Below are 22,687 nucleotides of genomic sequence, written 5' to 3' on the forward strand. Positions count from 1 at the left end.
CTCTTCTCCTAAAGTGAAGGGGGGGTCGAGCCCCCCTCGCTGCAAAAAGGTGCGATTATAGCTTTGCTTCGCGGCTCTGGAATTGTAGTTTTGCTCTCCGATAAATTCTGGTAGAATATCCGTACGGTTTTTTGTGGGTCATTTGCACCTATTCTGCAGACGGACAGGAAAAAAGAACTCGTGGACACGCTATGGTCGCGGAAAACTGCTACAATGTATCGCCGATCCATGTGCAACGTCATAATGGTTGCAACAATCTTGCGCTATTTACAAATACTAGCTGCTCAACGCGCTAATGGATTAAGTTGGTGTGCGTGTGTGTGCTGTCGAACCAGGCTAAACGTTAAAAAAACAAAACATACAAAAAACGTGTGTCCTTCATAGTGACAACAGTTGTGATGTAATTTGATCGGATCGAACGTATCCAGTTCATTGTTTGTGCAAACAGTCTGAATGAAGTTTTCCTCTGAAGATGCATTGAGTGATTTGCCATTTGCATGTTTGCTCACCCTCATGCTCATCAAATATGATTTGGATATGTTTGTATTTAGGGACTTAAGGGTTAGGGTTTCCCCTGAGCAAATATGTGATTTGCTTAAACCCCAGGAGGTTTGATGAAGCATGCAGTTCCTGTGATCTCAATATATAGTCACCCCTGGGACAGCTCTGGTTTAGAACTTATTCTTGTCCTTCAGAAAGGTGGAAAATGTCTAGTGAAAGGCAACGGTCAGATGATGAAAGTCCCAGCACCAGCAGCGGTAGTTCTGATGCAGATCAGAGAGATCCTCAGGTGCCAGAACCAGAGGAGCAAGAGGAGCGAAAACAACCCACGCCTCCACAACAGCAGAAGAAAACCACCAAACTGTCCAGCAAAACAACAGCCAAATTATCTTCCAGTGCAAAAAGGTAAAGCTGATACAGTATGTAGGCTACTGTCTTGCTTAAAAAAAAAAAAAATAACCACATTATCATCACTGATTTGTTTTTCATGTGATTTCAAACCCATTTGACATTCTTTTCTGCATGGAACACAAAAGGAGATGTTAGGCAGAATTTTAACCTCAGTCACCATACATTTTCATTGTATAGAGGGGGAGATAAAAAAGATGCAATGAAAGTGAATGGTGAATGAGACAAATCATATCCATTCATGTTACGCTGAAGAAAAAAAGTAATACAGCTTTGGAACAACGTGAGTAAATGAAGACAGAATTTGAGTTTTTGGCCGAACTGTCCCTAAACATCGTTTGGTATTAACACATGATGTAATGCATTCTGTTTATTTGTTTGAAAGATTCTTTGATATTGGGATAGTTCACCCAAAAATGAAAAATGTGTCTTCATTTACTTGCGTTGTTCCAAACCTGCATGGATTTCTTTCTTCCGTGGATCATAACAAAAGTTAGGCTGAATGTTAGTCTCAGTCAATCCGTTTCCATATTATCAAAGTGAATTGTGACTGAGGTTGTCAGTCCCTAACATTCCACCTAACATCTACCAAGTCTTCATTTTGGGGTGAACTTACCCTTAAACACCAGACACATTTTCTAACACCTTTAGAAGCTGTTTTCTTCATTAATGCTTTAGTGATTTTGTGCATTTGTGTTTCTTTCCTTAATTTGCCAATTAGCAAAATTGTTGACATTTGTGGTCAATTCCATTAGTACAGTATGTGGACAAAGAAAGTGTAGAATGTTTGTTCCATTATTCAAGGTATTTTAAATTTAGCAAAACGTCAGCAAAGATTATTTGGGAAACAAGCTTGAAAGTACTGTAGAACTTTTACCTCAAGTTATCATGAGGAACAAAAGAAGTGAATAAAAATGAGATCTCTCTTATCAGACATGTCTGTGGAGTGGTTCCTGTTTTAATCAGGTTAGGTTTATTTTGGAAACAAAGCGATTCTGTCTTTAAATCAAATATAGAAGCAGCGTGGTACAATTGCTTTCTAAAAAATAAACAGAAATCAATCGCACCATGACATCAGTGGTGATTAAAAACTATGTAGACTTTCTAAATGTGGGTGAAATGACACCGTAACACTCATTCTTAGAAAATGTCAAAAATCCTGCTCCCGGCTCCTTTACACGCTGTTGATAGAGCATTAGTAACAGCACCCGAGCTCTGCTTTAAAGTTCATGTCAATTATGCTCGAGCACACCCCCTCTCCTCCCTCCATCTCATTTGCATATAAGCTTTAAAAGAAAATCTTTTGTGCTTAAAGTGACTTAAAGCAACCGATGAGGGGCGGGTTGGGTGCCAAGGGGAGCGGGCTTTGAGCTGAGGTGAAGACCAGCAGTGTGCGATGGAGACAAAGGCAAAAACGAGCACAGCAAAGTTTTCCTGCTATGGGATTCAGGTTATGCCTCCGAGAACAAAGAGGAAGCAGCCATGTTAGCTGTTCTGAAGGGAGAGCCAGCCGTGCAGTAAACACAGTAGAGGTAGAGGGCAGTGTAATTCCCCGGCTGCTTGCAATTCTCACAGTTTTCTCTATCTCTCTCTTTTTCTCCCTCTCACTTATTTCTCTCTCTCAGAATCCAGAAAGAGCTTGCAGAAATCACTCTGGATCCACCACCCAACTGCAGGTATGTTATTTAATGCATAAAAGGATTTTATTCCTTCATAGGCTTGTTTTAAAATGGATTGATATAGAACAGATTGCCTTTGGAGTTTCTATTAAAGGAAAATGCTAAATGCTGTTTAAAATGGTTTTTGATGGCGTATCGTGGATATGTTAGAATCCCTTAAGTATTTCTTGTCTGCAACAATTAAACTGATGGATATACTGTAGACATCTCTAGCATTTTGCTCCTTGGCTTAAAGATTTAGCACTTTTTTTCTTCTCTTGATACATTATTGTTATTAATGTCGCTGTGGTCTGTGCAGTGTTGTGTTTTTAATCATATGGCAGTTGCTTCTCCTAAGCATATGGCTTCAATTTCACCTCCTCATGCTGAACTTACTGTTGAACCCCCATCTGTTTTAATGAGCTGACCTACAGATGCCAGAACAAGATGAGGGAGCTTTTTGAAATTCCCTCTATAGCTCTTGTGTGTTTTCTGCTTTAAAGAACTAACGTTTTCTGATTGTTGCTGGATATCTTTAAAGGTGAATTGGTTCAGTTTTTTTAAGATTTTGTTCATGATGGTGATTTTTATAGGTCTTAGAGTGAATATGGTTTGGCTTTTTTAAATGCTGACAGCATTCAGAAATTGTGCTTCTTGAAATCTAATTTTCAATTTAGTCTTATATAGATGTTTTTTCATGTAATGAAGTGAATCTCATAAAACTCGAGATTATTTCTTATTAACATTTGCAAACGAATGTGAAAGGGGATTGTTTTTTTTAAAGTGACATTATTTTCATAACAATTATGCTCATTATAGTTTTGTAAATGTGTAAGTATTGTATACTGTAAGTCACATGTTTTTTTTAATCTGAAAAGGCCTGTGACTTATAGTCTAAAGCGATTTATTTACATAATTAACATGTAATTAATGTCGGCCGGTCAAACAAATGCACACCTAAACACATATGCTTACACAAAGAAATATGAGAACATCAGTCATTGAGATGATAGTAGCATTTTAAAGTTGCCATTTCAGAGTAAGCTCAATACATTTGTGTAAATGTTTCACATTGTGTAAATACTGTAATAAAAAAACCCAATATATATATATATATATATATATATATATATATATATATATATATATATATATATATATATATATATATACCATAGCCAAATACATTTAAACTCAGTTTTTCACAATTCCTGACATTTAATGAAGAAAACATTAACTGTCTTAGGTCATTTAGGATCACTACTTTATTTTAAGAATGTGAAATGTCAGAATAATAATAGAGAGAATTATTTATTTCAGCTTTTATTTCTGTTATCACATTCCCAGTGAGTCAATTTTGTCCCATTCCTCCAGACAGAACTGGTGTAACTGAGTCAGGTTTGTAGGCCTCCTTGCTCGCACATGCTTTTTCAGTTCTACCCACACATTTTCAGATTGAGGTCAGGGCTTTGTGATGGCCACTTCAATACCTTGACTTTGTTGTCCTTAAGCCATTTTGCAACAACTTTGGAGGATTGCTTGGGGTCATTGTCCATCTGGAAGACCCATTTGCGACAGAGCTTTAAATTCCTGGCTGATGTCTTGAGATGTTGCTTTAATATATCCACATAATTTTCCTTCCTCATGATGCCATCTATTTTGTGAAGTGCACCAGTCCCTCCTGGAGCAAACCCCCCCACAACATGATGCTGCCACCCTCATGCTTCACGGTTGGGATGGTGTTATTTATTTTGAAAGCCACACTCTTTTTTCCTCCAAATATAATGATGGTCATTATGGCCAAACAGTTAAAAAAAAAAAATAATAATCAGCACAGAGGACATTTCTCCAAAAGGAAGATCTTTGCAAACTGTAGTCTGGCTTTTTTATGTCAGTTTTGGAGCACTGGCTTCTTCCTTGCTGAGCAGCCATTCAGGTTATGTCGATATAGGACTCGTTTTACTGTTGATATAGATACTTGTCAACTTGTTTCCTCCAGCATCTTCACAAGGTTGTTTGCTATTGTTCCGGGATTGATTTGCACTTTTCATGCCAAACTACATTCATCTCCAGGATACAGAATGTGTCTCCTTTCTGAGTAGTATGATGGATGTGTGGTCCTATGGTGTTTATACTTGCATGCTATTGTTTGTACAGTTGAACGTGGTACCTTCAAGCATTTGGAAATTGCTCCTAAGGATGAACCAGACTTGTTGAAGTCCACAATATTTTTTTCTGAGGTCTTGTCTGATTTCTTTTGATTTCCACATGTTGTCAAGCAAAGAGGCACTGAGTTTGAAGGGATTAACAATGTAAACTTCTGACACACTGGAATTGTGATAGTCAATTAAAAGTGAAACAATCTGTCTGTAAACAATTGTTGAAAAAATTATGCGTGTCATGTACAAAGTAGATGTCCTAAATGACTTGCCAAAACTATAGTTTGCTAATATGAAATCTGTGAAGTGGTTAAAAAATGAGTTTTAATGGCTTCAACCTAAGTGTATGTAAACCTCTGAATTCAACTGTGTGTGTGTGTGTGTGTATATATATATATATATATATATATATATATATATATATATATATATATATATATATATACATACAGTGTTTCCCTTAGGATGTTTTTCAGCAGCGATGCTGTTTTTGTGCGTCCACGAGCTTGCAACGCCGGACCCGTATTTACGCACATCGGTGGAGGAAGTCAAGTCAAGTCAAGTCAAGTGGTTTTTATTGTCGTTTCAACCATATACAGTTAGTACAGTACACAGCAAAACGAGACAACGTTCCTCCAGGACCATGGTGCTACATAAAAACAACAAAGGACCAACATAGGACCACATGAGACAACACAACGAAATAAAATACCTATATAAACTACCTATATATACCTATATAAAGTGCACGTGCAAACATGTGCAAAAAGTACAGGACAGTACAACAAATTACTGACAATGAACAGGACAATAGACAGTGCAGCGCCGACCAGTACTCAGTAGTGCAAAAAGATGACAGTTTCTAAAAATGTAAACATAACATACTATGAGATAATGTTCTATGCACATAGCAGTTATTGAGGTAGCAGACAGTTATAAAGTGACAGTAATTAAAGTGCAACTCAGGACACGTGTGTGTGTGTGTGTCAAACCAGTCTCTGAGTATTGAGAAGTCTGATGGCTTGGGGGAAGAAGCTGTTACACAGTCTGGCCGTGAGGGCCCGAATGCTTCGGTACCTCTTGCCAGACGGGAGGAGGGTAAAGAGTTTGTGTGAGGGGTGTGTGGGGTCGGCCACAATGCTGGTTGCTTTATGGATACAGTGTTTTTGTAAATGTCTTTGATGGAGGGAAGAGAGACCCCAATGATCTTCTCAGCTGTCCTCACTATCCTCTGCAGGGCTTTGCGGTCCGAAACGGTGCAAGTCCCAAACCAGGCAGTGATGCAGCTGCTCAGGATGCTCTCAATAGTCCCTCTATAGAATGTAGTGAGGATGGGGGTTGGGAGATGTGCTTTCCTCAGCCTTCGAAGAAAGTAGAGACGCTGCTGGGCTTTCTTGGTGATAGAGCTGGTGAATAGCTTAAAACGACCTTAGTATCATTGTAGATGCGCTATTCAAGTTCGTCTTGTGATGTGTTTGTGTTTACTGGGGACTTTTGAAATGCTCTGGGGGTAAAAATGTCTAAAACATCTGAACATTTACAACAATCTTACCTAAATCTCAGGGGGTTTACAATTCTTACCTCTAGTTTATTAAGATAGCCTAATTATGGTCCTCTGTTTCAGTCACTTATTTCTCAGCCAGACGAGATGCAGTGACTTACATTTACTGTATGTTGTTGTTCTAGGAAAATACCTTTAACAAAGACTTTAACAGGTAGTTGAAGGGCAGTTCACCCAAAATTCAAATTTCTGTCATTACTCACTCCCAAGCCTGTATGAATTTCTCTCTTCTGTGGAACACAAAAGGAGATGCTAGGAAGGATGTTGGTTTTAGTCGCCATGCACTGTTACTATCCCCCATTCACTCTCCCTTCATCTTCTTTTGAGTTTCACTATTGAAAGAAAATCATAAACGTTTGCAAGTGATGACAGAATTACTATCACTCTAAATAAATACTCACCAGTTACATTAAAATGGCCGTTTAATGTTGAAAAAAAGCATTTAAAATGTAAACTGATGAAATCCTTAGAGATGCATGCTTATATGTACATTATATTAAGGATAGAAAAGGGTTTATTTTTATGTTAGGGTTCATTTAGGACATCTACTTTGTGCATACCTTTGGCCATAGTGACAATTGTATGTTTGGAGAAAAAGGGTGAGGTTTGCAAGCCGAAGAACACCATCCCACCATGAAGCATGGGGGTGGCAGCATCATGTGTGGGGGTGATTTGCTGCAGGAGGGACTGGTGCACTTCACAAAATAGATGGCATCAAAAGGAAGGAAAATGATGTGGATATATTGAAGAAACATCTCAAGACATCAGCCAAGAAGTTAAAGCTCGGAACTGGGTTTAACAAATGGACAATGACACCAAGCATCCCTCCAAAGTTGTGGCAAAATGGCTTAAGGACAACAAAGTCAAGGTATTTAAGTGCCATAACAAAGCCCTGACCTCAATCTGATAGAAAATCTGTGGTCATTACTGAAAAAGCGTGTTACACCAGTTCTGTCTGGAGGAATGGGACAAAATTCCAGTAACTTATTGTGAGAAGCTGGTGGAAGGCTACCCAAAATGTTTGACCTAATTTCAACAATTTAAAGGCAATGCTACCAAATATAACAATGTGAATGTTAACTTCTGACTCACTGGGCGTATGATGACAGAAATAAAAGCTGAAATATATCGTTCTCTCTACTATTATTCTGACATTTCATTACTATATCATTATTATTTATGCATATATTTGCATTCTAATTAAAACTGACTGATTCACAGGGTACAGAAAATACCTGTACAGGTCAGATGGAGCTCCAGATAGATGGAGATGACAGATGTGGCAGGTGTTTAATAGTTTCTCTTCTTCCTGCAATAGGTTCTCTTCACCCAGAGCAGCTCTGGTAGCAGTTTACACAAAGCATTTTTGCTGTGTCTGTCTTTCTTGTCAAAGGTGCTGTAATATGAAATGAGGGAGTGATATGAAAACGGCCATATGAAAGGCGGGAAAACTAGATCGCTCCAATGTTGCACTCTTACAAGATTGACAGCTTTGCTTTGTTGATTATAAACAGGATAGTTTTATTGCATCGTTTGCTAACAGAGACTCACTTACTCAACAAGCGTTCAGTGATGTGCACAAGAGAGGGATGCGGAAGAGCTGATTTACTCGGGCAGATTCTGGAATTACAGTTTGATACAAACACAAGATCATTGATTTGTTCATCTGTATGGATTGGTTTACCAATTCGCAGCTACATGTTAAAGTGAATAAAGGTGTGCGGTAATTCCACGCATTCTTAACGTGGAAAATGCGGAAATGATTAGATTTGTGCGTAACACCTGCAATTCCCGTGTTGATATGCAGACCCTCCAGGTATCCTGCTTCTCCATTGCAGGACACACTAAGGATGGGCTGCTGTACGGTGACGTCACTGTGATTATGTGCGTGTATTTGTGTGTGTGTGTGTGTGTGTGTGTGTGTGTGTGTGTGTGTGTGTGTGGTTCGCTTCATACCAGCCCCGTTCAACAGCATGCAGTGTAAAACACTCAAGCTGACTGGGCCTAGCAAGCGTTACATTGCATAAAGAATATTAATGAACCATGTGAAATCTCAGCAACGGCGCTCATAATTTAGTAGTGGTGGTGTTTAGATTATTATGATGTTTGTCATACATTGAGGCAGTTATGGAAGGTTTGAATGGAATCTAAAGCCTCCAAATAATCTTGTACCCACTGTGCAACAAATGCATTTGGACTTGTTGTTTTTTTCTGATTTTCACAGTCAAGGAGAGTGTTAGAGTGTCTCAGTTACCCAACATAAGATAAAGCCGAGTGCAAGTCCAATGTCCAAAACCAGGCAGTGAATACAGCACGCTCATTGGATTCACTGTCATGTCTGAAAGACCTCCAGCAACTGAATTGAGCTCAGTTGACAGGTCATGCACCAGTGCTGTTCAAAGAACCCCCCCACCCCACACACACACAAACGTCCTTTGTATTCACCCTCCTTTTTCATTACCCAGAGGGAAATTTTAAGAAGAATGAGATGTTTAAGTGCTCTTTAAAATTGTTATTATATTCAAAGAATTGTTTACTCAAATATAATTTACTCACTCTCATGTTGTTCCAAACCTGTATGACTTTCTTCGGTGTAACACAAAAGAAGATGTTTTGAAGAATGTTCATGCTGCTCTTTTCTGAAAATGAAGTTAAATGGAGACCAAGGGCTTTAAGCTCCAAAAGGACAAAAATCACCACAAAAGCATCATAAAAGTAGTCCATATGCACTATATTCCAAAGTCATCAATAGCTTTAAGGAACAGATAGCTAGTGAGAAACTTACTGAAATATAAGTTGTTATTCACTGAAAATCTTGCTTTGAAAAGCCGATATCTCCATTAGTTTTCATTGTATGTAAGAGAGCTGCATGGACATTCTGCTACTACAAATTATTCATTTTGTGTTCCACAGAAAAAGTCATGAAGGTGAGTAAATAATGACAGAATCATCCTTTTTTTGGCGAATCAAAATTTAATTATAATGCCTAATGATGTCCAGTTTAAAATTTGTCAAAAAATAACTCATTTCTGTATTAGTGTCAGTAATGACGGTATGTTTTGGCATTTTTCCACTGCACGTTACGGTTCGACTCACCTCAACTCAACTCGCTTTACTTTTCTGAGCTTGCATTTCCACTGCAGTTTAGTGCCACCTCAACGTGGGTGTGATTATAGGCTGATCGTCATAGTTGCGGCGCCTCTACTGCCGTGACTTCATCTTAAACACGACACAAACTGACCAAAACAATAACACGACTGCTAGATGTTAGCTACTAGCTCATTGTGATGCATAAAGCAGTTGTTGCATGGTGATTTTACACAATTATAACAGTTAAATTGGCCTGGTTGTTTTAGAAGCAAGCTTCCAGTATCTGGTCAACTAAATAAAGTGAAGCTTTCAAGCAGAGTATAGAGTTAATGTAACAAAACGTACCATCCTCCATTGTGGATCAAGTCCAGTCCTGGGCACCCTCCCTCCCATTGCTCGCCGGTTTAGATAGCGTCCATTTGGTCAAACCACTTCCAATTTTCCTTGATGGTTCTTTAGTCACTTTTAAGTTAGTGCTGCCAACAGCTGATACAATTCCTGAGAGACCTTTGCATTTCGCTCATCACTAACAAGTGGACCGTCTGCACCTCGTTTATTGACCATGCCGTGGTTTTGCGCACAATTGTTTCTTCTTTCACAAGTTGAAAGTCGCGTAAACAAATTATACTGTTATCGCTGTTGCTAACTTTAAAACTAGCGGGTTGATGTCGCGTGTCGGAAATCCAGTGACGCTGGAAGTGACGATTCTCCCTGACAATCAGTGATCTGCAGGATTTTAACGTCACATTCGGCTTGGCTCACTTGGAAACTCGGCCGAGGTGGTACTAAAAAATTTATCAGGTACCAGGTACTATCCACAGTGGAAAACCCCAAAAAAGCGAACAGAGTCGAGTTGTACCGTGAAGGGGATTTTGACATTTTGAGGCTTAATGGGTCTATGGTGGTACCTAAGACAAACAAGTAACTTGTGAAACACTAAAATATGCTGCAAATGTGATAGGGCACAGCATATTGCGTTTGCCCTACCAGCCGTTAGATCAATTCAGCTGCTTGGAGCCGTGAGCCAGAACTGCTGATAATGGTAATTGACAATGCAAGGATTTCATGGCTTTTCATGGTCTGATCTGAGCAGCCACACAGTTCAGCACACCACAACCTTTATCCCTTAACGCTCATCATTAGCTCCCTCACAGTTTTTTTGAGACAGAATATCTCTTGAGCACCATATACCTGCAGGCTGACATAATCTTTACCGATTTGTGGGTAATGCAACACATCATATTTATATTAGTGGAAAAAACAACAAAACTCATAATGATTCCTGTTCCACACATTGACATATGAACAACCATTCAGTAATTATTCTGATTTAAGGCTCACAAGTTGGACATGATGAAATGAATAGATTAGAATGGACCTATTTTATGATGCTTTTTGCATAATTTTTGTAGGTCAAAAATCCTCAGTCCCCAGTCATTGTAATTGCCTAGAAAAGTGTGACAAGTACATTATTCAAAATTTCTCCTTTCGTGTTCCACAGAAGTCAGAAAATCATGCAGGTTTGGAACAATATGAGGGTGACTAAATAATACGAATATTTGTATTGTTTGGTGAACTATTCCTGAAATCAGAAAGTACTGTTTTATCAGCTCGCTTCTATCGAGATTGATACAGTAACAGTGGGTAATCTCTTTGCTTTTGTCACAGCTTTCACACTGCATTTATAATAAATGTTTAGGCAGGTGCAGCTACGTTAACATGTTTGAAATGATGTGTTCCAGCATGACTAAAGGGGAAATGGTTATGGTGATTCACTTCTCTCAGAGAGGCATTGACAGTGCTTTGGTTTTCAGGTGGCGCCCGACCTTTCTGCATTTTCTGTGAAGTAGCTGTCCAGCCACTTAGCCTGTCACGATGATTTACAACCAAATTTCTCCCAAGAAGGAGATTTTAACATCAATGTGGAGACCACTCTGATTTTGTAAGCAATCTATTAAAATTCATGCCGTGGACTGGCAGGCATAACTGCTGCCCGGCTCAGATTTGTGGATTTGTCTTCATAAAAATAAACATTAAAACTCAAATCGCCTCTTAAGATGAATGATAGGTACTAGATGAAGCCATGCACGCATGCTAAGCAGACAGAAAGAGGAAGCATTTGTGATTAGGGATGCCGCGGTGTACAGTGTTACCAGTTTTACTTGGTATAAGGGACAGCACCGGTGTGAAATTTTATACCAAGTAAACGGGGGAAACATCAGGATTGTAATATTGTTGTAAATAATTCCCCTAAGGCTCTTAGTAACCAGTGTGTGGGTTTGAGGAAGAAAAGAGGCTTTGACGCACCTGCTTGTTGTGTTACGTCTGGGTTTATTTGAGTGCGAGTTTGTTTGGGCTGGGCAATATAGCAAAATAATTATATCCAAAAAATGTTTTAGTCCACTCTAGACATGTTTTTGCTCTGAAATTGAACTCAGAGTAACTGCATGTTCAGTAGTAAAGAAGTAAACAGGAATATTTACTAGAGGTAGACCAAGATTAGACCAATTCAATGGCAATAGTTGTCGATAGTTTTTCATTTCATCATTTCAAAATAAGAGTCCCAGGTGTGTTTTGGGCTTGTTTATAATTAAAAGTCTCGTATCATGCACCAAATAAACTCTTTGTCTGTGCCCATCATAGTATGTAAAAGATAAGATTTTTTTTTTTACATTCTATAAATCCATTTTTAAAAGCCATTGGCCGATTAATTGGTTATCGGCCTTTCCCACCACTTTAGATATCGGTATCGGCAAAATCCACTATTTCTATGCAGGGATTTCCCTGAACATTTTAGATCGATGATGCAAACAAATCATTAAAGCTGAATGAAGTGTGTTATTTCTGCACCGAACAAATTCAATTGCTAAAATATATTAAAATGGCAAATATTTTGATAAGCTACTATCTAGGTTATCTAGGTTGTCTTAGTATGAAAATCATTGCGTCTATGAGAGGCACTTTCTAATATAGCTTTAAGTGTGTGTGTGTGTGTGAGAGAGAGAGAGAGAGTGAGAGAGTGTGAGAGAGAGAGAGTGTGAGAGAGTGTGAGAGAGAGAGAGAGTGTGCGCTCTCATCATCTCAGAAGTGTTAAAAGGGCTGGAATTTTCTGGGAGTGCGCTGATCTTGATGACAGAGTTGCCATATTGGCCCTCATTATCAAAGAGCTCTTTCATTTGAGATTTGAGCTTTCATAGATTCTCTTGTGCTTTTTTCACCTCTCTTAGTTTAGATGTTGTGTATTCATGACCCCCATGACAGTGTTTGACTTGTTGAACATGTCAGAAGCTGTGGATGAATATGTTTAGCAGGGCACTGATGCAACAATATGAAACAGCCGCCATGTGAACCGAGCGGCACACATTAGATAAATTCATCTTTTAACCTGGAGGAGTTGTTTGGCTTGCTTGCTTTATTGATTGTTAAATCTGGCCACGGCTGTAGATTTCACACTCTGCCTTTTTGTCTTGCTCTGCGGATAATGAAACAATAAGATCCCATTTCAGCACTAAACCGTAAAAACAAGATGGCAGAGTTGAACAGCAAGCCATAATCTTTATTTTTATATCTGTTAGTCTCTCAGCCTAAGAAGTCAACACATATTTTCTGGTGTTTTTTGTGCAACCATTTGTAGAGAATGCCACACCATTATTATTATTATTATTATTATTATTATTATTATTATTTTCATGGTGGTCTTGTTTTTTTTGTTGTTGTTGTTGTTTTGTATTTTGTGTGTGTGTAAACCCACCCCTAAATGCCCTTAAAAGCTAAACAAACTGTGGTTGGCTGCTTTACATGTCAATCAGATGGTCACAATTTATGCTGTCAAATCTCTTGCAATGCAAGACTATCTGCTTGTATATTATGCATCACATACACTATTAAAATATACGAGTCCTGCAGTTGCCCTTTAGACATATGAAGAGAGTCATTTCAAATGCCTCTGCGATGTACCATATCATTGTCATCATTATATCAGACTGCTGCAGAAACTCCCCTTAAAGACGCGCAATAACAATGAAGGGAAGTGGTGTGCGACTCAAGCGCGCAGCCTGCGTGCTGAGACACTCGGAGTAAATATTTAAAGAGGACTTTTGGATTGTGTAATTGAGATCTGATGCATACTCATGAATCACGGACAGCAATTATGGCCTGGGATCTCTTTTAGCCTGTGCTGATGGTTCTCTCAGTGCTTTTACACACGGGTCAGGCTCTTCATCACTGGCAGTTTGTACACTTAAAATCTTGCAAATGTATTCAGTGTTCAGTAGACCTGGATGATATAGTTAAATCAATTAGATCTCTCCTCTTGCCTTGCATTGGAAAAGATAATCAATCAGCTGTCCATCGTCCGTTGAAGACATCCTGTGAATCTGTTTCCTCTAGGGATGTTCCATTGCCAGCTATTTTGGCTCGCGATCCAATATTTAAAAATGTAATATCTGCCGATACCGAGTCCCAATCCGATACTTGTATTTGGCGTGAACAGTTACACTTGAACAGGACCAAGTTCAACAATAAATGAAACCGTTATTAATAGTTCTGTTGTCAATATCAGAATGCCATTGTGACATACTGACAACCAGTAAAAACTATGAAAGCATCACACGCCACAGAGATGCATTCAAAACTAAGAAAGATATATTCAGATCAAGCTCTAAAACTGCTCTAGTGAGAAATCATTAATATTTATAGTCTGTTTATTGCCTTTGAGTTTTGCTGTAACACAGATCACTAATTATTAAGCAAATGCATGAAGACACTGTGTCATTATTGAAGGTTAAACAGTTATATTTATTATTAGTGGTATTGTGACCAACATTAATCAGATTGGGAGTCTGATTAATCTGATTGGGATGAGTGACTGATGATGAGATATTGAAGAGCACTTGAAGAGTGCACGTCTTTGACACAGAGAGCGCTCCTGTTAAAGGGAGTAAAGCTAAAAGTGCCCATGATTGCTCAAACAGTCTCTATCACTCAACGTAACGTCTAATTTTACCTGAGAGGTAAAAGACTTGAAGACGAATGCAGAAGTTGCTCTTTTTCTTCTCGATCGGTGGGTAACATAAATTTTGCTATGTTTCCCAGAACCCATGTATGCTGTTGTTGTGATGTTAGATTTAACATTAGGAGAGTTGTGAGTGTCTGGAACTGGTGTGTGTAAAACAATCTCACGTGTATGAATTTGGGGGTCGGAGCTTCCAAAGGAGCACAGAAGGGAGGGTGTGTTTGTTTTGGCAGTTGAGTTCGAATATCAACAGTATTTCTCATGAATCGCTGAGTGCACCTTTAAACCGTTTAAACCGACTTTACCACAGTAAACATGACCACACCCATTGTCAAGGAATATTCCAGGTTGTATACAAGTTAAGCTCATTCCACAGAATTAGTGGCATAATATTTATAACCACAAAAATTAATTTTGACTTGCCCCTCCTTATCTTAAAAAAAAAAAAAAAAAGCTAAAATCTGTGTTTCAGTGAGGTACTTACATTGGGAAAATACTTACTGTTTCAAAAGTATAGACACAACACTTAAAGAATATGCGTGTAAACATGATTTTAAAGTGATAAAATCACTTACTAACCTTTTCTGTGAAAATTTATAGCCAGTTTTACCACTTGTTGCATGATGATGATCAACAAACAATAAAATCCTAAAACGACTGTACAAATTACAATTAAACAACTTTACAACTAAAATAATACATGAGTTTTAACTAAATAATTAATGTAAGTGCTTTTATAAAATTAGAAGATTCACATTTCTGCCTTTTGAAACCCTCCAAAAATTGTCCCCAATCACTTCCATTGTAAGTGCCTCACTGTAACCTCAATTTTTGCTTTTTTACAGAAAAGGAGGGACGAGTCAAAATTCATTTTTGTGGTAATCAACATTATGCCATAAATGCTGTCGATTGAGATTCAGGAATCTTAATGGCTAAATATAAAGCACATTACACCATCACAACAATTACAATGTCACTTTATTTTATTGCTATATCATTGTGAATCTATTTTGAATATTCAATATATCGCCCAGCCCTATATGTACATTAAAAGACCTGCAAATGTATTCAGTGCTCTGCAAGCCTTTGTCGAAAATTGAAAGGTAGCCCTTTAGCAATGCATTTTTTCCTCAGGGGGTATCCTCCCCCTTTTAAATCTTTCTCCTCTCTTTTCTTTCTTTTCTCTCTTTCCCTCGGTGAAGCACACATTTATTACAGGCTTGTGACAGTGACAGCATTTATCTTGCCCAGGCTCTGGTCCAGCTGTCACAATTTTTTTTATTGGTGTTGTGTCACAAAGTGTCCTGCAGACAGATGCACACCTATCACAAGACAGACGTCTTTCACTCAAAACAGAACAGACACACTACACAGGTGGCAAAGTAGTAGTAATTTTCAAAGAATTGATACATATGACTCTCTTTCTTTATTTTGTTGGCCTTTTGTCATTTTATTAAGGTAATAAAGACTCTCATTTCAAGATAGTCATCTATTCTCCGTGCCCTGTCTCAGAGAGAGACAGCCTGAGGAAGCTGACCTGTCATGGTTTGTTTATTTTTGCGGCATGGTATTGGTGCTTTGACTGGTCTTTGTTGAAACAGTTTTGCTTAGAACTGTGATTATCACTAATCAGAGTGCATGAAGGCTGTGGTTTATGGTAGTTTACTTAAAGGGATAGCTCACCCTTTAAGGAAACTGAAGAAAACAGCTGGTATATTAAAAAGCATGGATGTTTCACTATGGACTGTGAGAGTACTGTATGTTGGAAAACCTGAAAGTATCAGGGAATTTTAAAATTGTGATCTCAAGGCCTGGAAAGTCATGAAAATTAGTACAGTCTTGGAAAAAATAATGGGAATAGTCATTTTTAATTGTCAATATGATTTAATAAAATATTTAATTGGCTAGACATTGCTCTTCTTGAGTTGCAACTGCTATTAAATGGTTTTCCAGTAATCACAAATGATTGGAAAAGTAATGGGTCAAATTGATCAGTCAACAGCATATTATTCATTTGATATGCTGCCACTGGTGTGTATAATTTACAGCTGCTTCTAACGTAACCTCATAGGTGACCTCACATCCAATAAGATTTTACAGCCAGAGGTATCCATTCCTTGTAAAATAAATATCAGTATATTTTTGTTTCAATAGTCTCTGGAAATGCAAATGTAACACCACTGTAATGTAAGATATTCAAATGTTTGTTTACATATACTAGAGTTCTCTCTGCCTATTAATGGTGCATCATCGTTCCTCCACCCACTCACCGCTCATGGCCATCGCTCCATCACCCGTAGCTGATAAGACAGGGGAGTCATGTCAGGCCTCGACCGTTTGGCATGGTCTTTAGATAACCACCCGATTGCAACTCACACTGTGACTGTGATAACCAGAGCCCTTTTGGGACTGTGATAACCAGACACACACACACACACACTAGCCTTCTTCTGTGGCTTCTTTACATTGATTATTCTACCCTACTCTTGTTTTAGTATGGTTAGATTTGTTTGTGTAAAATGTGTTGCCTTAACTGTGCCCCAGTTTAAGCCTGGTATTAAGAACCTTTTTCAGCCTGGTCTCATGAAATTGAAATGAACATGACACAATTTTTGCGATTCAAAATGTATATAACATGTTTGGCTGCCGGTTTTCAGTGTAATGTCCAGCTGGGGGCTCCAAAAGCAAGTAAAATGGTGTTGTATTCAGATGGGGTTTTAAGGTGAATTTTAATATAATTTGCCTGAACCTAACCATTACTGTTTTAAATGTAAATGAGATGTAAAAAAAAACATCCTTACCATAGCAATGCGTAAACGTAACCATTAGTGTTTTAAAATGCAGAAGCGAAATGAAAAAGCACATTTTCTGAAGCAACCACCTCATTTTGTGCTGTTTCTATGACTTTTTTTGTGTCCCACATCAGCTTGAGATCATAGCTGGAATTTTGGTCCTCCGACTATCAGGTGAGCTACTGTGCAAGCTACTCATGTCGCAATAAGTGTATATATGTAGGTGGTGGGTCTGTAATAAAAGCATTGAGTAAAAGTGTGTTGATATCATAAAATAGCAGGGTCTGAGTAATAATAGAGAGAAAAAAGGTATTTATAAAGTCATTTTCAGCCATTAAAGTCATTATTTGAGTGAATGTGTATAAAACACACAGTTGTTGTCGCGCCTCTAGTATTAATTTCACCTGGAAACTGCAGGGAACTGTACCTGGAGACACGTATAACAAGTTTTGCAAAAAAAAATGTTTTCACTGTGAGATCAGGTTGAACATTTTGGGTGATAAAGTAATGTGCATTTATTTGTGTTCAGATTTCAAGTAATTATGTCAGTGTATACTGCAAAACAATAAAGCGCAGAAAAGTAAATTAAGAAAAAGAGAGCATAAAAAACGGCACACTGTTTCTTTCAGTTATACCTGTTCCTGTAGCTGAATTGGTAGAGCATGGCACTAGCAACACCAAGGGCATGGGTTCGATTACCTAGAAACACAAAAACAGATAAAATGTTTACCTTGTGTGTACTGTTTGTCACTTTGGATAAAAGCAGCTCAATTGTTTGAGCGTGGCACTAGCAACGCCATGGGCATGGCTTCAATTACCTGGGAACACTCAAACAGATAAAATGTTGAAATGCACTGTAAGTCGCTTTGGATAAAAGCATCTGCATAAAGGCAAAAATGGGCATATGCATTTTTGAACACATTCAATTGGAAAAATCTCATAACGCTTTGGACTCATGGCTGGGTCTCTGTGTGGGTGGGGGGGTATATTGTCCTTTTGACCATGAGTGTTTTGTGCCACTATTTGGGTGTATGGGCTGATGATGAATAAATATGAGCCTGAGAAAGTGAGTTTTGCTTCCCCATTGATGTTCGTTATATTTATTTTTTATTTTTTTACTTTTAGTTATTCACACTGAAGACCTTTGATCACACTTCTTCCTTTGGTTCAGTTTTAGTCACTCTGTGTGTGTGTGTGTGTGTGTGTGTGTGTGTGTGTGTGTGTGTGTGTGTGTGTGTGTGCGTGTGTGTGTTAGCCATGGAGACGTAACCTTGTTAGGCCATTACTGCTGCACTATAGCCCCCATGATGCTTGGGCTCTCAGACGCCGCATATTACGATGCCTGCTTGCTTCTGGGTTATGTACTCTCTGGTGATATGAAATTAGCTCCTATTTAACTGACTTTGCAATTGTCTTGTGTATAGGCTATAAATACTAATGATTTTTTCATTCTTAATATCTGCATTTATTTTATATTATTCATTTTCTATAATGGCTTGTGTTTCAAGGATGAAGTCTGCTGAACAATAAACAATAACACAAGAAATAAGAAAGAAATAAGAGTGATTTCTACATACATTCTGTTGTATGTAAAATCTGGATTTCCCAAGGAATTGTAATATTGTGGTGTCTACGCTTGTAACAAATTAATAAATAAGAATAGTTGTGTCAAAATTATGGAAATTTCTACAGTGAATGTGTATTTTTCTAGATATACTCAGCTCTAAAATATCTCATCTGCTAGAAATTGTTCTTTGTGTGTGCAATCTCAATAAAAATATTTTTAAATGACTGGTAAGTCATTAACATTAATTCATTTTACTGTAACTTGTAGTTTAAATTTCCTATGCCAAAAAAAAACAAAAATCTTGTTCCTGTTTCTCAAATTAGTGTACTTTCATCTTCCTGTGGAGTCTGGGTTTCCCCGCTCACACTCGAGAAACAAATCTTGACGTTTTTAAAGTGTGTTTCTAATGCTGTCTTGTGATATAAAGCAGTCTGAGCTTTAGTATGAACTATTTCAGACATTCGCTGCAAGTGTGCCAACTCTTCCTAATGTAAAGGCGGTAAATATTTTGCCAAATACTTAGAACAGATATCTAATTTACACCAAAGTCACAGCTTTTCTCAGACTCTTAAAACGTTTATGCGGCCAATTCATTTGGCCTCAAGAATTTCAAAGATGAGGTATTTCTAAAAGGAGTAGCTCACCCAAAAAAATTGTATTGTCTCTGTTTACCTGCGCTCATGTGATTCTGACCTTTCTTGAAGCAAAAAATGTGATTTGTACTTTTACTTAACTTAAAGCCCCAAAAAAGAACACAAATTAGTTTATATGACGTGCGCAATATTCCAAGTATTAAGACACACAATAGCTTTGTGAGAGGAACAGACCAAATATTAATGCTGTTATTTCCTGATCATCTCATTCACGCTTGTGTTCAATTAAAACACAATGCATTTAGATGCGTCGCACCATGTCATTGATGTCAAACGACATTGGTTATCGCATGTCACATGACCAACTATGACTCAGCAAGTTTTAGTTTAAGCAACCTACAGTGTCAGAGGGCGATTAGTAGTAAATAGCTACTTCAATTTGGGTTCGTTCCTCACACATCTGGACAACACAATACTTTAATGGTGCATTTTGGAGCCAGACTAATCTCATAGTGAGATTGGAAAGAATAATTCAACTTTTCTTTAGCTAAAATTGTTGTATACTTACTGAACTTGATAACGCTGTCCCCTGTGGCCAAAGCGGTAATTGTTGTTGGGTGTATGGGCGCATGTGAACTCCATTTTCCGGGAGTAATGTCCACGTATGTGTACCAAAAGCAAGATGGGAAGTGAGTTGTTTTCAGCTGTACAGGCATTAATACAGTGAAGAAAAATGCCTGTTTTGTGTTGGGTGCCCATCTACCACCCAACCCAACCCAAACCTATGCCTAACCATTAGTGAAGTCAAATTGAAGGTGAATATGTAGCGTCCGATAATTGCGGTTACTCCGTGGTCTTAACGGGTTCCGAGCCCTGCCCTCCCCCACTGCTGACGTGCTTCCGGACGTGATGCGCTTCTAGGTGTGCCACAGGGGTAAACAATCGAACTTGGGCTGATGCAAACATATCAGATAGATGACGGCGGTCTGTGAGTCGGCATAATGTCGCCGATCCTAGTGTAACAGAAACAGCATGCCGACCTCCTGGTTAATCATGTTGTTGGAGCTTGGCAGTCAAATTCACTATCCCCTCTATCCCTAACACACTCATTTAATGTTTCATTTAAGAAAGAATAATTATTCTGTCATCATCAACTTGCCCTTTTGTTTCAGCTCCAGTAATTATAAATTCTTGTGTGAACTATTCCTTTAAGAAGGATTTCAAGATCTGTTAGCCAGCTTATCTCAATAAGCCTTTTATAAAGTTAAAAATTGTAACTAGTCTTGAGAATGGGGTCATTGTTAAAATATTTCCTGTGGACTAAGTGGGCGGTTCTCAACCAAAATAAGCTGCAATGTGAACAAAACTTAATGTGGGTAGTTGTAAGTCTGACTGCACACGACTCCACAGTTAAACACTAAAAGTGCTGCCCAGATCTCTCATCTTTGACATTAAAGCTGATGTTTCCTGAAGCCTAAATTAGCTTAATTCAATCTTTCTTCATGTTAAGAAAGGCTCCTTAAATAATCACTGTTCCACAAGTGCCTTTTTATATCAGAGTCAATTCAGCTGCTTATAACGGTGTCAGAGTTCTCGTAATCCAATATCAAAAATCTAGACAGATCACATAGCAACAAGTTTTGCCATTAATTCAGCCTCTCTCTCCTATCCCTCTTCTCTAAGTACAGAAGTGTGCTTGATTTAGTCTGCTTGCTGTGCTCTGCTGATCTCATGATTGTGAGATGTTAGGCTATCAGTAGCCTTGACATGTTCAGAAGGTGAAGCTGGCTTTGAACGCACTGCTGGAGGAGCACGTCGTGTCCAGTAAGCTCTACACACCACAGATAGGTCATGCCGTGTCATAACCTGCTAAAGTTTCTTACTGCAGATGGGATTAAGTTCTCTCTCACGGAGCATTGTGGATGTATTGCATGTTATGAGATACTTGTAATACTGTGTGTGATGGTAGAAATGTTTAGATATATTTGCATGGCTATCAGTGAGCACGACTGCTTTACGGTGTATATATATATACACAAGAGTGACATAATGGAGTAATGTGAAAATACAGAGCAGGACACGTCCCCCACACTAGCCAAGATGAAGAAGAACTTGTTATTAAGGGGTGTTGTAAGGCGCATATGCGAAGCAAAGTTGTTTACAATTGCTGTGCAGCGTTGCAACTTGGCACATTAATGTAGAATTCAACTGATGTGCAGTAAAAGGTGGGCTATGCAAATGTCGGCTATTTTTCAATGGCTTTGAATGTGCCTCATCCAATCAGAGTTCCGAGTCAGAGCTATCTGCTTTATAACATTACTTATTATAACATTACTGTTTTGAGTGTTTCATTGTTAACTCAAGTGTTACATAATGTGAAGCTGTTTTTGCACTGATGTCAGACTTATTCATTCATTAATTCTTTATCGTAATCTTGTTTTCTGTCCATTAAGTTCCAAATAAAAAGAGATTTTTTTTTCTGTGTGTGCTGATTTTCCAGCAACCATAACTATATTGTAATGGATACCACTACTGTAATATAAAATGACTTGTGTACGATTTTGGTTATTCCATCCACTCCATTATTAGATTATCCTAACAGATCACTTTACAATAAGTGCCAATGTGTTAGGGCCATTTGCAGTATTCTCATTTTTCACAGCTCTGTGGCAGAGCTCTCTGTACTTGACTCTGACAGGGACTGTATGCGGTTAACACTTGGTTAAGTTGCTCTATCAACTGCTGTAAATATTGCATGGAGTAGAAAAATACTTCCTGTTGCAAATGCATCATAATAGAGATGACACACCTTGTTAAATTTCTTTTGCTTGGAGGGCTCAGGCGCTTATTATGGATTTATATTTTTACATAAGTTTTGCGCTGAGAAGGATAGGGCAGCCCAAAACCAAATACCACCACAAATTTTGTTTTCATGTACACAGAACAGTTTTGATGTATTAGTAATTGAATTTGATGGTCATTGCAGACTGATGATGAAGACAATGAACTCATCTTCATTCTTAAGCAAATATTAGTAATTCCTTAAAATGAAAATAAAAATTGTTTTTGTCCTTTTATATACAAGTGTTTTAAAAGTGGGCTTAAAAAAATTGCCAACTCTGTTTTCTGTATATTGAGTGCATGGGCATGGCTTGGCTCATCCCACTTTGTTTTTCTATAATGTGGAGGCCGACCTGGCCACTGCATTGCTTATCTGAGCTCATCAGTCTGCTCTAAATCATCGTCGTCATCACAGGCAGATACGGCGTGCTGCTGCAGCCGCTTGCTGTACTGATGTCTCAGCACACGTATATTTATACACACAGGCCGTATTGACTCAGTGC

General features: G+C 38.3%; 1 protein-coding gene across 2 annotated transcripts in view; it reads left to right on the plus strand.

Moving 5' to 3' along the window:
* Positions 1–22,687, plus strand: part of LOC127658884 (ubiquitin-conjugating enzyme E2 E3) — a 39,426-nt gene that overhangs the window by 477 nt on the left and 16,262 nt on the right. Inside the window, exons 2-3 of one of the 2 annotated variants that reach the window (XM_052148424.1) lie at positions 696–906; positions 2,535–2,585. In XM_052148424.1, coding sequence (XP_052004384.1) covers positions 707–906; positions 2,535–2,585 — 251 coding nt within the window. In that variant the 5' untranslated portion in view covers positions 696–706. The remainder of the gene's footprint in view (positions 1–695; positions 907–2,534; positions 2,586–22,687) is intronic. The other variant, XM_052148426.1, reaches the window with a different exon arrangement.

Source organism: Xyrauchen texanus, chromosome 18 (genome assembly GCF_025860055.1).
Source record: "Xyrauchen texanus isolate HMW12.3.18 chromosome 18, RBS_HiC_50CHRs, whole genome shotgun sequence".
Lineage (NCBI taxonomy): Eukaryota > Metazoa > Chordata > Actinopteri > Cypriniformes > Catostomidae > Xyrauchen > Xyrauchen texanus.